The sequence below is a fragment of the Neomonachus schauinslandi genome, chromosome 12 (assembly GCF_002201575.2).
Source record: "Neomonachus schauinslandi chromosome 12, ASM220157v2, whole genome shotgun sequence".
Classification (NCBI taxonomy): Eukaryota; Metazoa; Chordata; class Mammalia; order Carnivora; family Phocidae; genus Neomonachus; species Neomonachus schauinslandi.
In genome coordinates, this window is record NC_058414.1 from 21,689,373 (window position 1) to 21,703,388 (window position 14,016).

At 35.8% G+C, this 14,016-nt stretch overlaps 1 protein-coding gene across 1 annotated transcript in view; it reads left to right on the forward strand.

Moving 5' to 3' along the window:
• PHTF2 (putative homeodomain transcription factor 2) overlaps positions 1 to 14,016 on the forward strand; it is an 83,552-nt gene that overhangs the window by 19,837 nt on the left and 49,699 nt on the right. Inside the window, exon 2 of the mRNA XM_044920219.1 lies at positions 13,821 to 13,877. Coding sequence (XP_044776154.1) covers positions 13,821 to 13,877 — 57 coding nt within the window. The remainder of the gene's footprint in view (positions 1 to 13,820; positions 13,878 to 14,016) is intronic.

Here is a 14,016-nt window from a genome sequence, read left to right on the forward strand (position 1 = left end):
GCGTGATTGTCTTTACCATGTGAAATATTGGTTTCCCAGAAGATTCCCATTCCATCCTGTGAAATAATGTCTTTGAATTGTGATTTAAAATTTAGGTCTCTTCAGGTAAAATCAAAAGGAAAAGAGAATAAATACTTGTCACAAAAACAATAATCAATCTTAGTTGGTTGGCATATTACTGATCATTTTCTACTTTAGCTCTGCCATTGACTAGTTGATTTGTAGCGGTTTTGTGGGTTTTTGTTTGTTTTGTTTTTGTCTTGATCTTACCTATTATCATTAAATATTACTTCATTTTCCAATTGATGAAGTAGTCATGGAATTTTCTTTCCCCTTTCTGGTATATCTAAGAAAAAATATCAAATAATAGATGTCACTTGGCAAAAAATATTTCCATTTTTTTCATCTTCTTAGGTTGGGCAATAAAAGGTGTAGTAAAGTAAATATTTAATCTACAGTTTGATGCTTTAAAACATTATTGGAATTTTCCTCTTGGTTTTATTAGACTGATGAAACCCTGTTTAAGGAATTTACAAGTTGGGCAGAACTTTAAAACAAGTTGCATTTTTGGGTTAAATCATGCCCAGTCCCTGTTATAGTTAAACAGTACAGTTGGGAGGACATTATAAATATACACATTAATTTTAAGGAGATGTTTACTTTTTTTTTTTTTCCCCTCAGTCTACCTGAAGTGCCTTGAGTGGGGACTTTCCCCACTCTTCTGGGATGCCCCTTAACCTCTTCAATGCACAGGAAGTAATAAAGTTGGACTTTTAATTATAATCCTGAATACAAAGAAAAAATGATAGCTATTCTTGGGCATGTGATTAATTAAAAACAAATCTTGGCAAGTGAAAGAATGGATATATCTGAAATAGGTGGTATGTTTACTTAATTCTTTTCTAAACAAATAATTTGAAATGGTTTCTGCTACTAAGACATAGCAGTTGCTACAGATTGCTATTATTTTGAGAAAAGACAATTAAGATTTATCTTAGAAAGGTAACACTGTGTAATGGAAAGCCAGCCTTTATGGGCATCTGTGCCTGGAGATGGGAGAGATTCTGTATCTTAAAAGCTGTTTGACCATGGGCAAGTTGTTTCAATCTCTCTCAGACTCCATTTCTTTGTCTTTAAATTGTAATAATAATCATGTTAATTCCCTCAGCAATCATTTTTTGAAAACCTACCATGTGTTGATCTTAAGTGCTAGGAATACAAAACTAGACAGATGATTTGCACACCTCCAGGAGTTCACATTCTAGAGATAGAGAAGGATGTAGATGAGAAAAAAATAAATGTTAATACAAAAAATAAAAAAAAAATAGGAGTGAAAATGTTGATTTATGAATAGTTTGTGAGAAAGTTCTAGCATAGCGTCTGAGAGCTTAAAATAAACATTCCCTGTCATGTTGATACAGTTTGTGTTTGTACCTCACACAGATACTCTGTGAGTCTTAATAACTTAGACAGCAATCAGGTAAACAAAAAATCAAGGTCCTTGGGGCCAGACATCTTTTGTTTGAATCTGGTTCTGTCATTTGCTGTCTTGTGACTTTGGGCAAGTTATAGAACTTCTCTAGATCTGTTCAGTTTTCTTTAAAGTTGGAATAACACTGTCTATGTCAGGGAGTGTTATGAGGATTAAATGATATTGTGTAAGTAAAGTAGTTGGCCCAGAGCTTCCTCTGTCATGAGTGTTGTACTGGGTGAATAACAACAGGTGACATTTATTGAGCACTTACTGTGTGCTACCCACTTTCCCATGTACTTTACATGCATGTAATCATCACAGCAACCCTATGAAATAGGCATTCCTGCCATCATCCTGATTTTATAACTAAGGAAACTAAGATTCAGAGAATTCTAATAGTTTCCTTACCGCCCCACAGAGAATGCATGATAGAGCCAGAATTTAAACCCAGCTACAATGGGCTACAGAATGTACACTCTTTAACTGAGTGTGAGTGATTCCACTCCCAACCTTACGTCCAAACCTGGCCTATTTCTTCTCCCCTGGCTGTGGGCTCTCAAATGGATGTGGGTGATGGCATTAAATGTGCCTTTTGTGTCTTGTTCCCTGCTTGCACTGCAGCCCGTGAGGGACAGCAAGTGTTCAGTAAACAAAGCAGCAATTATTGTTGATGGCACTATTGTTTTAGCTTGAATATACTTGCCTAGTCTATTGGAAGTCTTGTACATATACTGACTGGTTTTGGTCAGTGTTATTTAACCGAGTAAATTAATTTTCATAAATGCATGTTCGGCTAAGTGAATTATGACCTCTGTTGTTGGTGGAAGCCTTTTCTTAGACTAGGTGGGAAGATGAAGTTCATGTTTTTTAAGGGTTTTTTCTCCCATTAAATTTGATATATAAAATATGAACAGCACTGTTAGTGGTAAAAGAGAAAATAGTTTGTGTTTGGTCTTTCATTAAGTTTTGACGATTTAGAAGCTAAAGAAGTGAAACCTTAATTTTTTTTAACTAAGCTGTTTATTTTAAGTAATAAATAGCTTTTAAAAAGCCATTTTAAATAGTTTAATAATTTATTTTAACTATTTTTAATAAAATTAAATTTTTTATTTAATAAATGAATTGTTGAGATAACATTTACTGAAAAATTCAAATAATTATTAATTAAGTAATGTTAAATTTTAAGGGTTTGGCCATAAAAACTTTAAAACCTGGGGATTAATGTTATAAATTTATTAACTAGAACTTTAGTATTTACCCTGGATAATATGTTTTGACCCTCTGTTTAATTCATGAAGTAAGGCGCATTTGAATTATTTTATATGATTAATAAAAGCCACTAATGATCTTTTTTTCCTCATTAGCAGGGTTCTTCACAATTCATGATGCCAGGTTAGGTTAAGTGGAAAAGGAGAAGTTAAATTATCTTTGCCAAGATGACTTCTTGGGAAAGGTTATTAATTGGGCAGTACCTTGATTAATAAATCCACCGAGAATGTACTGCCATGTACCAGCAAGTTGGAAAATAAACAGTCTTCTTAAATTATGCAGAGTGGTGTTGGTTTGCATTAACAGCAATGTTCTCATTAAAGTTGGGCCAGGAAAAAACACCGCTGTGTTCTGCTTCTACTTTTCACTACACATGTCAGCTGAGCCAACAGCCATAGCCAACACCTGGGAAGGAAAGGCAAACCAGGCCTGTGTTGGGCCTCTTAGTAGTAGAATTTCTAGAAACTTGTCTGTAGGGCCTTGTTGTTTAATTTTATTCTCCTCTGTTAGCCATCCATCTCTGTTTCTCTTGTTCTTCTGACATTTGGAATGGGGAGAGAATCTGATTGGCTCAGTGTGAGTCACCTGTCTAGCTTTAGATCCCTGTGGTGGAGGGGTGTGCGCAGGATCAAATAACACAGACCTGGTCCTTGGCAGCACCCCTCACCATACAGCAGGCCCTCAGTTCTTCATGCTTAGTGATTTAATGATTCTACTTAAGTATAATTGAGAGACAGGTATTGAATCAATTAGGTACTTGCTTTTTAATCTTAAATCAAAGGTTATGTTCTTATTAAAGATGGGGGCTTGGCATTTGAGGATTATTGAGGGACCCCTGAAATCACACTGTATCGAGTAAATAGCTCTGAAGGTTAATCTTTTTAATGTCTTGGGAACTGAGGGGAGTGGAGAACAGGAGTCAGATGAGACAGTCCATGGCTGCTGCTTTTTCTCATATGGCCAGTCCCTGATGGTTACTCTAAGGGCTAAAAAGCTAATGATGGCCTTCTCTCCTTGGCTTCCAGAACTTGGAGTTCTCCCAGTTCCACCATGTAGCCGTTTCCTGGGCTCCCTTCCCTCCATTCCCTCCCTTTCCTGTGTGAACCGTTTGAATTCCTTCCATTACCACCTAATGCATTTTAAGTTACCCTTCTGCCACTAAAGTCCCATTTGAAATGTTTTTGTTTTCTGGGACACTTGGTATATATTTTAGCATCTTGGTTCTTTAACTCATCCCCCCTCCCCTTATATCCTAGGATGTAGGTATCTATCTGCCCTTCTATGTAATAGACTTTGACAGTTTTGTTATTAAGGTATAACTTTTTTTTTTAATTAAGGTATAACTTCTTGGCTGAAATTCCCATTCTATAACTCATAGGAAAAACCTTATTTATTTTCATAATGATACTTAATTAAATTGATTTTGTGCAGTGGCAATTGCTTTCTTAATGACTGCCCCCTCACAGTACTTTTCCATGAGAAAATGTATTCGAAAGCCCAATACCTAACATTTGATATTACTGTGATTATTAGCTTTCATTTTCTCTTGATTTTTATTTTTATTTTTATTTTTATTTTTTTTAAAGATTTTATTTATTTATTCATGAGAGACACAGAGAGAGAGAGGCAGAGAGAGAAGCAGGCTCCCAAGGAACAGAGAGCCCGACGCAGGACTCGATCCCAGGACCCTGGGATCATGACCTGAGCCAAAGGCAGACGCTTAACCATCTGAGCCACCCAGGCGCCCTTCTCTTGATTTTTAAAATGATGTTTTATCATGATTTAAAAGTAATACATGTTGGGGCACCTGGGTAGTGCAGTCAGTTAAGCGTCTGACTCTTGGTTTCAGCTCAGTCATGATCTCATGGTCCGTGGGATTGAGCCCTGCATTGGGCTCTGATCTCAGCAGGAAGTCTGCTTAGAATTCTCCTCTCCCCTCTCCCGTTGCCCCTCCCCTCTTCTCTCTCTTTTTCTCTCTCAAATAAGTAAATAAATCTTTAAAAAAAGTAATAAATGTCTATCATAGGAAAAGTGAAAAATGGAGGTAAATATAAAATCACGCAATTGCCCTACTGTTAACCTTGTGAATTTTCCCAAACAAAATTAGGATCCTATTGTATTTAGTTTTTCTGTTATCCTGTTTTCATGTAACATACCAAAAGTATTTTCTCACATCACTGAATATCCTTTTAAAACATAATTTTAATGAGCATAATATTTTATTGTATAAATATGCCATAATTTTTTAAACCCTTCCCCTGTTTATATATAGCATTCATGTCATTGAACTAATCTCTTATTTCTTTAATAGCTTTATAGGTAGAGATTTCTGAATAAACAGGAGTGAACATTTTCAGGCTATCAAGACCTCAATCTCCACATATGTAACCAGTCTCCCATCTCAGCTGCTATCCCATTCTGTATCTGGATACCCTTTTCATCTCGTTCAGCCTTTTTATTCTAGACCTCTTCACCTTTCTTGGGCTCAGACACCCATATTAAGATATTCTCCAGTTGAAGGTCCTCCTCACTGTGCATAGGTTTCAACGACCTGTCTGTGCTGGGTTACCCCAAAATGTGGTCACCTTTCTCACCCTGCTCAGGCTCTGAGTCCCCATAGCCCATGAGGCCCCCCTTTATACCCCACTTGGGCTGATACCTCACACCTAGCCCACCCATGTGTCAGACACTCTCACACTCTGCTTGGGGCCGCCATGGTTCCTGCCCTATTTAATGACTTTAGCACTGAATTGTTTAGGCAAGGCAGGGGAAAGGGCAAAGGAAAATGGAAGTTTTACTGAGGGGTCTTGCCAGGTGCATAGCATCATGCCTGACTTACTGTAGGTATTTGGTGGCAGGGTGTGCATGCATGTATTTGATTCTTCCCTTCCTGATCCTGATCTTGGTGGTAAAAGGAAAAATACAAATATCACCCAGTACACTGCTTCTAATACCAACTCAGCCGTGTCTGCTCTTCATGGTATCCCTAATCTAACCCTCTAGTTGACACTGTATGCTTTTCTCTGAATGGTTGCTTCTTAACGTTTTTTATTGTCCCCCATGCTCCTCCCCCCCCAAAAAAGGATTTTAATCTTTTTAAAAGTTTTGTATTTTTTTCTCAAGCAGCTTTTCTTTTCTGTAGTTAACATATTTGATAATATGATTCTGCTAATAACTAATAGAAGAAATAAAGGACAGTTGAAGCAAACAGGTTACAAAGAAACTTTTTGCTTATAATTATTCATATTTATTTCATGATTTAGACTTCTTTTAATACTTATCCACGTTCTCCCCTACCCCCAAATAACTCTAGAATTGTAGAGGAATATTTTAATGGTTGGATTAAAAGGCTTCTGTGATTTGGCTTTTCATGTTTTTTAGAGTTCTAAGAAAAGACTGATTCAGAAGAATTAAAGATTTGGTAAAATAATTTGGTAGTTGTTATACATTCAAAAGAGTTACTGGCTCTTGCCATGTCCTCAGACCACACCTTTTTGACATCATCCTCTTTCATACTTCATATCATAAAATTAAATGATTCAATTTCCTCATTTGTTCCTCATCGTTAAAGTCACCTGAGTGTCTGACTTCTATAGGTCTGGGGGAGGGGGTGCGTGTGCACGCACATGATGGGCAATCACAAACATTGGGCAGTATGTTGGTTAAAATAGGACATTGTGAAGAAACAAGAGAATAGAATAGGAGAGCATATAAATGGAGAAGTAAGGGGAATTGCTTTTAAGATAATAGGTTAGAAACAAGGCTCTTCAGGAGCAGTTATAAGGACTCAGAGATATTGCCAGGCATTCAATAGAGAAGTCTGTTTGAAAGGCAGCAGTTATGAGCAAAGAACAGTGAAAACCTATTTGATAAACTTTGAGAGCTATACTTTGGAATTAAAAGTTTAAAAAATGTCTAAAGAATTAGTTTCTACTAATGCTAGGTAGAGATTTATCTCAAGGTTAATCAATAATTCTAATAGTTCTGAGTGACCCAAATAGTTTCTTTAGTATAATTTAGTGATATGAACAGAAGTACTAGGTCTGATTTCAGAATGTCCGCTGTGACAGCATCATTTGGGGGATTATAGATATAAGTTTCCTTTCACTGGATATTTTATTCTCAGAGTCACTGTTTTGTTCAGTAACTTTAATTTTATTATATTGTTCCACACTTCAATTTCTCTTTTTTATCAGACTTGTGAGAATGAAAGTTACATAGTTTAGGTGTCTGGGCAAATTAGGTTTTGGGTGTTGACAGCCCTGTTTTCATTTATAAACTGTGAACAATTCTTTTTTTTTTTTAATTTTCTTTTATTATATTAGTTACCATACATTACATCATTAGTTTTTGATGTAGTGTCCCATGATTTATTGTTTGCGTATAACACCCAGTGCTCCATGTAATACGTGCCCTCCTTAATAGCTGGGATAACCCATCCCCCCATGCCCCTCCCCTGTAAAACCCTCAGTTTGTTTCTCAGAGTCCATAGTCTCTCATGGTTCTTCCTCCCCTCCAATTTCCTCCCCCCTCATTTTTCCCTTCCTACTATCTTCTTTTTTTTTTTTTTTAACATTTAATGTATTATTTTTTCAGAGGTACAGGTCTGTGATTCATCAGTCTTAGACAATTAAACTGTGAACAATTCTTTAAAAAAGTATAACATTGGTTTTTAATTAAGAAAATGAATTTATCTCCACACACCTTATTTTTGTTTTCTTCTTTGTACCTTTTGCTCAGGCATTTCTAGCTGCTTTTGTTGGTTCTTTTTCATAGTAGTAATGGGTCTTCTCTGTCCCCATACTCACACATTAAGCAATTGTGGCCATCCAAATCATCATTAGTGAATATAAATATTGTTATAAAATTAATTTAAGTATAGGTCAACTTTATCAATTTAAAAATGAGGTATTAAGGCTTAGAGAGACTGACTTACCAAGAAAGGAAAGAACTAATATTTAAAGAGCACCAACTGTATACCAGACATCACCTTTTTACATTCTCGTTCTGTGAAGTATGTTTCGTTGTCCCCATTTTACAGATGCTCAGAGGTCAAGAAACTTGCCAAGACCATAAGACTAGTTATGAAGGAGGCAGGATGAAAATCCACTTCTCTTGCACAATCCGGAGTCTTCTCTGCTCCTGTCAGGAAACATTAGAAGCTGATCAACTAAGGCAATGAGAGAACGAAAGTTTAAAAAACAACACTCCAAATATAACAGGGTATTTTCTGATTGATAACTTCTATTTTTATAAAATAAAAAAAAAAGACTCAAAGTTAAAAATTATCTTTGGTTGTACAGCTATTAAATCACTATTAAAATATGGGACTTGTCATAAGTGTAAAAGCAATATGAACTTTACCTATAAGGGTCTTGTAGTTGATGATGTATGTACAAAAAATAGTCACAGAAAAAAATAGAATATATTTACTGTCACTTTAGAGAGGGAAAGAATCAGCAAGGTCACAGGCATCTCTTTCTTCTTATTTGCTGTTGTTTGTTTTTTTTTTTTTAGGATGAAATGGTCTCAAGAGATTCTTGAGCCTGTATCCTTGTCATGCTTTTAACACACACTCTTGCTACCAAAGGTGGACTACATTTGTCCTGGTCACGATTGGCCTCTGTTGTTTACTGAGTGCACCAAGCTAGGAAGGGATTTGGACTCTGTGTTAACTTTTTGAATTAAATTTGATGTTTATGAGAATTAATAGCTTGCTTTTCAGAGTTTCTGAAATGAGATTCCAAGAAATGAAACTGAGCATGATAGAAAATGATAGGAAAAATTAGGACTTTGATATATAGTATTGTGGTCTATCTGTTCATTCGCTAAGGAAATGAGGTGCTTAAAATATGTGTGCAAATCTGGGCCTCTCTTTGCCCAGCTTATATTTATTTGTGAACTCTAAATCTTTTATCTAAGCACTTAATCTAATTAAACTATTGGTAACTACCTTTTTGAAGCAAGATACCTTCTCTTTAGCCTCTTGATATCTGAGCCACTGCTGTTCTGAATGTGATGACCTAGGAGGTAATCGGATCACCTAAGAGTAGCTTTTCAAATTGTTTTTCAAACGTTTCTTTTCTAGAATTCCTTAGTGATACGTGTTTCTCATTTCACCATCTAATTGTCTAGGTTTTAACATTTGTACTCTTGATACCATCATATTCATTACAAATTTTTTTTTCTTAGAAGACTGATTCTGGCAGACACCTAGACAAAGACAGTCTTTTTCTCCACCTACCAATCCTCTCCTCCCTCATCCCTCTCTATCCCTGACTTTCCCTCCTTGTCCTCCCCTCTTTTCCCCTGCCCCATTTTGTTTGTCTCAGTGTACAGAAACGTAAAAAATTAGACTGATGACAGGTAGAGGTAGAGGATTCCCTGTAAAGATACTATTTAGTGACAGTAACATTAATTTCCTAGATAATTAGTTCAAATTAATTTGGAGTCTACCAGACTTGCATTAGAATCCTGCTTTATAAAAGTAGTACATATCTGTTATTAGAAAAAAAAATGGTACAGTAACAGTGAATACAAAGAAGAAAGTAAAAGTGTTGTTCTCTTATATACTTCTTTTAGATAATTTCTATTAATGGCTTTCATGTTTCTTTCTAAATATCTACTTCATATTTACATATATACTTAATGTAACATTAGCTACATTAATTTCAGATTTATACCATATACATTTTCCTTTTATGATAGTCTTCAGGAGGTCAGAAAATATCTATAGTATTCATTTATTTCAATTTTAATTCACTTGATATTACTATAGTGTCTTAATTTCTTCTCATTTTTTCCTTAAAAAAAATTTTTTTTACCACTTTCAGGATGCTGTTCCCTCGGTTATTATTATTATTTTTGGTTTGCTTTTAATCAGTCTTTACCTCTGTAAAGGTGCAAAGTTCATTTATAAAAATAGGAGGAATGAAAATACTAGAAACAATCGAGAAAATGGATACTAGAGATGGAGAAGATAGCAAACAAAGATATTTGCATCTTATGGCTTCAATCTTAGTAGTTGAAGTAGTTGGCTAGATGTTCTGCCGGGAAGGGTAATGCTCACAATAATTAGGAATTAAAGCCTGTGGGAAGGAAATTTAGAATTGTCCTTACTGTCATTATGGGAAGTATTATAAGAGATCAATATAGGGTTGTCAGACCTGCTGTTGAAGATGCAGGATGAATTTGTAGAGAGCAAAGGGACCAAGTTAAAAAAAAAAAAAAAAAAAAGAGGTCAGCTCTGGTTGGGTAAGAGGACACTGGAAGCTTAAGGTGTTCATGGCATCTGTGCGAATAATAACCAGAGTGTTAATAAAATTGCTTACCATAGCCAAGCACCAGAGAATGAACTTTCTTAACATGTACAAAACTGTTGCCTGCACATCAAATGTAAATCAGGATTTAAGAGTCTTCTCTCATGAGAGAAGCAATGTTTTTCCCTCCTTGAAACAGCTTGTCAGTTATGAAGAATATGGTTGGAAGGCCACAGAACTACTCATACACTAATTAGCTTGGTATTTGTAAGTCTGTCTACCAACAAAGCATTATTTGTGTGTATACATCCTTTTGTTTCTGTAGAATGTTGGGCACTTTTCTAGACACTCGAATAGTGGAGGCTTTGTGGGGGGCAGGGGAGAATATGTTAGGATAGCTGAAATGTAGAAGTAGCCAAAATAATTACATAATATTCTTTTCTCACTTGAAGAACATATTATCTGATTAAAATTTCTGTTCTGTTAGACAAATGTTACTACTGAGATTCCTTTAATCTTTTGTATGGAATTTAAAAAATAAGGTGATTTTTTGACCTGATTTTTTGCAGAGAACTATAATTGGACTCAGCTTTTGATTTAATTTTCTGTAGAAGAAATAAAAAAAAAAAAGAAAGAGTTTCAAGTTTAGGTGATTTAGTCAAGTCTGCCAAGTGTCTGTGTGTCAGAGGTAGAATAGAAATAGAATCTTTAGAAAATTTGTTATTTGCTTTTAATTTTGTTAGCACAGCTCTACAAGTTATTCTTCATCCCTGACCCTAAGTCTTGAGCAGATGGTTCTTCTCTTTCAGTTTGTTTCACTTCTTTTCTTGCTCTATGATGATTGACCAGAAGATTGTTTCTTTTTTTTTTTAATATTTTATTTATTTATTTGTCAGAGAGACAGACAGACAGCATAAGAAGGGAGAGCGGCAGAGAGAGAGTGAGAAGCAGACTCCCCACTGAGCAGGGAGCCCGATGTGGGACTTGATCCCAGGACTCTGAGATCATGACCTGAGCCGAAGGCAGCCACTTAACTGATTGAGCCACCCAGGCGTCCCGAAGATTATGTTTCTTTCAGGGGAATAGCTTGACCTCAGCTGCAGGTGTTCTGGTCTATCTTGACAGATTTCATGGTGGAATCAAATGAGGCTTTAGATCAGAAGGGATCTTTAGAATTCCTTCCCTGTCCCTTCTGGCATCCTGCCACCACCCTGATTTCACAAGGCCTCTGATGTATCACACACACATCCCAAGATACAGACACAATTCAGTCAGAGTTTATATTTAAGACTAATTTGTTAAGGGCATATGCATTAGCAAGCAGAGCTGTGACCATGTAAAGAACCCGCATTTAGGTTCATGGCACCCTCACAGTGTTTTTCAAGAAAGTGGTCTATTTGTTTATGTAACTGAAGGGTGTATCTGGTAGTATTTTTAAAACAAAAATGTCTGCTGCAAAAGAAAACTGATGTCTCCACTGGAGAGACATTTAATTGCTTGTAATGGAAAGTGACATTTATCTATTTTTTTTTTTAAAGGTTAAGATAACCCATCATCAAGTCTTTGAAAAAAAAATGGACTCTCCAATAAAATAAGCCACCTTCATCCTTTTTATAGGACTATCCCTCACCACCACTGTCCGTTTTTTAGGGTTACATTCAGCTATTTACAAGTTCCTTGGCCTTCAAAAAGCTTTTCCACTTTTAGCCACCGATTCCCTGCAAGATTTATTAGACTTTCTGAACCTTTTTAAGCCTGGAGCCATTGAGTACCTTGCTGGGATTGCATCAAACCTGGGTAGGCCAAGGATTGACAGTGCATTTCTGATTTGTTTTTTTTGCATATGCATTATTTTATTTTCCCTGATTTTAAGATTGTGAGACATATATTTCCATGTCCATGTTCTTGTCATCTTGAAATAAAAATAGAGTTCTTTTTAAAGAGAATTTAGTGCATTCTTTTATACATCAAAACAAAATACTGTCAAAATAATCATTAAAACATATAGGTACCTATTCTTTATTAGTTTGGGTTATTGTTTCACTAAAAAGTATGCAGTGCCATTGAAATAGTTGCACATTTAAAAAAATAAATGTTGGGGCACCTGGGTGGCTTAGATGGTTAGGCGTCTGCCTTCGGCTCAGGTCATGATCCCAGGGTCTTGGGATCAAGCCCCGTATCCGGCTCCTGGCTCAGTGGGGAGCCTGCTTCTCCTTCTTCTGCCTCTCCCCCTGCTCATGCTCTCGCTCTCTCTCTCTGTATCTCTGTGTCTCAAATGAATAAATAAAATCTTAAAAAAAAATAAAAAATAAAAAATAAATGTTAATTGAATTAAACCCAGTCATTCTGAATTATCAAGTTAAAGCAGAATTGCTCTTGTGGAATCTGTGTCCCCATGCTTAACTTTTTTGATTTTAAGAAGGATGATTGCTTGAATTTAAAATTTAGGAGGGTAAAGGACAACTAGTCACTGCAGGTCAGCTCGGCCATTAAGTCCAACCAATTGGTTATTGCTAATCTGTCCTGCTTTAGAGAGAGACTCATGGCAATTTTGGTTACATCTAAGTGAGTTGTTCAGTCCATGTGGCTTGGTCTAGATGTTCTAAGATTCTAATTTGCAGTGTATATTATATGACAAAGTGATTTTAAAAATAAGAAAGGAGTCACAGGAAATTGATGAAAAAGAGAAAAGGATTTAACGGGCCAGAGAAGTTAGTACGAATAAGATGATGTGTAAGAGAGAATAATAGAAATGAAGGGTCCTTATGGAGTCATGTAATCATTTTATTCTACCCCCTTCATGTCTGTCTTTAAACCAGCTTGGATTCTCAATTTCTCATTTCTTGAAACAAGATTTTAAAGAATGTTGTAGATAAAAAAGACTTCTGGGTAGAATGATGTTATAAGTCAGAAAATACTCTTTGCTGAATATCCTCATAATATATCTGCCTGTCTCTGGTCTCTGTCTCATCTTGTAATTGTAATTAACTGAAGTGATTTTAATTTCTCAGGATTCTAATTTTCCATTAATGCCAAAAGTGAAAATCCTCAGTTAAAACTATAAGCTAATGACCCATTTCAGTGTCCCGTTGGACATTGGGGATTAAGGTGCTGGGACAATAGGTGTTAACAGCAAAGAACTTAGAGACAGAGAGTAAAAATGGTTTGTTCATCCTGCCCAGGTGAAGGTATAGTTCAGAGAACTTGCCAGCATCTGAGAGCGATGGGCATAGAAGCTAAAAGGAATTCTACTTCTTGATGTTTACCCTGTGTCTTCAGTCGCTTTCAAGACTATTTTCCAGTTTAAACTGTAACCCAAGTGGTACTCTGATCTACATGTTTATGAATTTTTAATTCTGTAGAACATTTGTATTTTTTTCTTTAAAAATAACTCCATAAAACATTTATTATTGGTAGTTTTTTCTTGGAGGTACCAGAGCTGTGTTTATTTAAAATAAAGGATTCCCTAGGGCAGTGGTTCTCAAACTTTAGTAGTATATCAGAATCATCTAGAGGAATTTTTAAAACACAGATAGTTGGGTGCCACAGCCATATTACTGATTCAGCAGCTCTGGGGTGAGGCCAGAGAGTTTGCATTTTCAGCATGTTCCCAGGTGATGCTAAAACTGCTGGTCCTGAAACTGTACCTTTGAGAACTACTGCAGTACAATATCGATCCCAGAAGTCTGAGACAAAGCTGAATCTACTCTGTGCTGAATGAATGCTGAGTTGCTTATAGTGCAAGCAGAGTTATACCTATTGGACGGGTACCAACAGCGATCACTTAATGCAGTGTTGTATTTTATTTATTTTCATAGATTGGAGCATATGATCAACAAATATGGGAAAAATCTGTTGAACAAAGAGAAATCAAGGTAACAAGTTTATTTAATTTTGTATATTCTGAAACATAGTTCTATAAATTGATTATTAACCACATTTTATCTTTTATCTTTCCATACACTTTTAAGGTATAAATATTACTTATTCTATCCAAACTTTTAAATAAAGAGG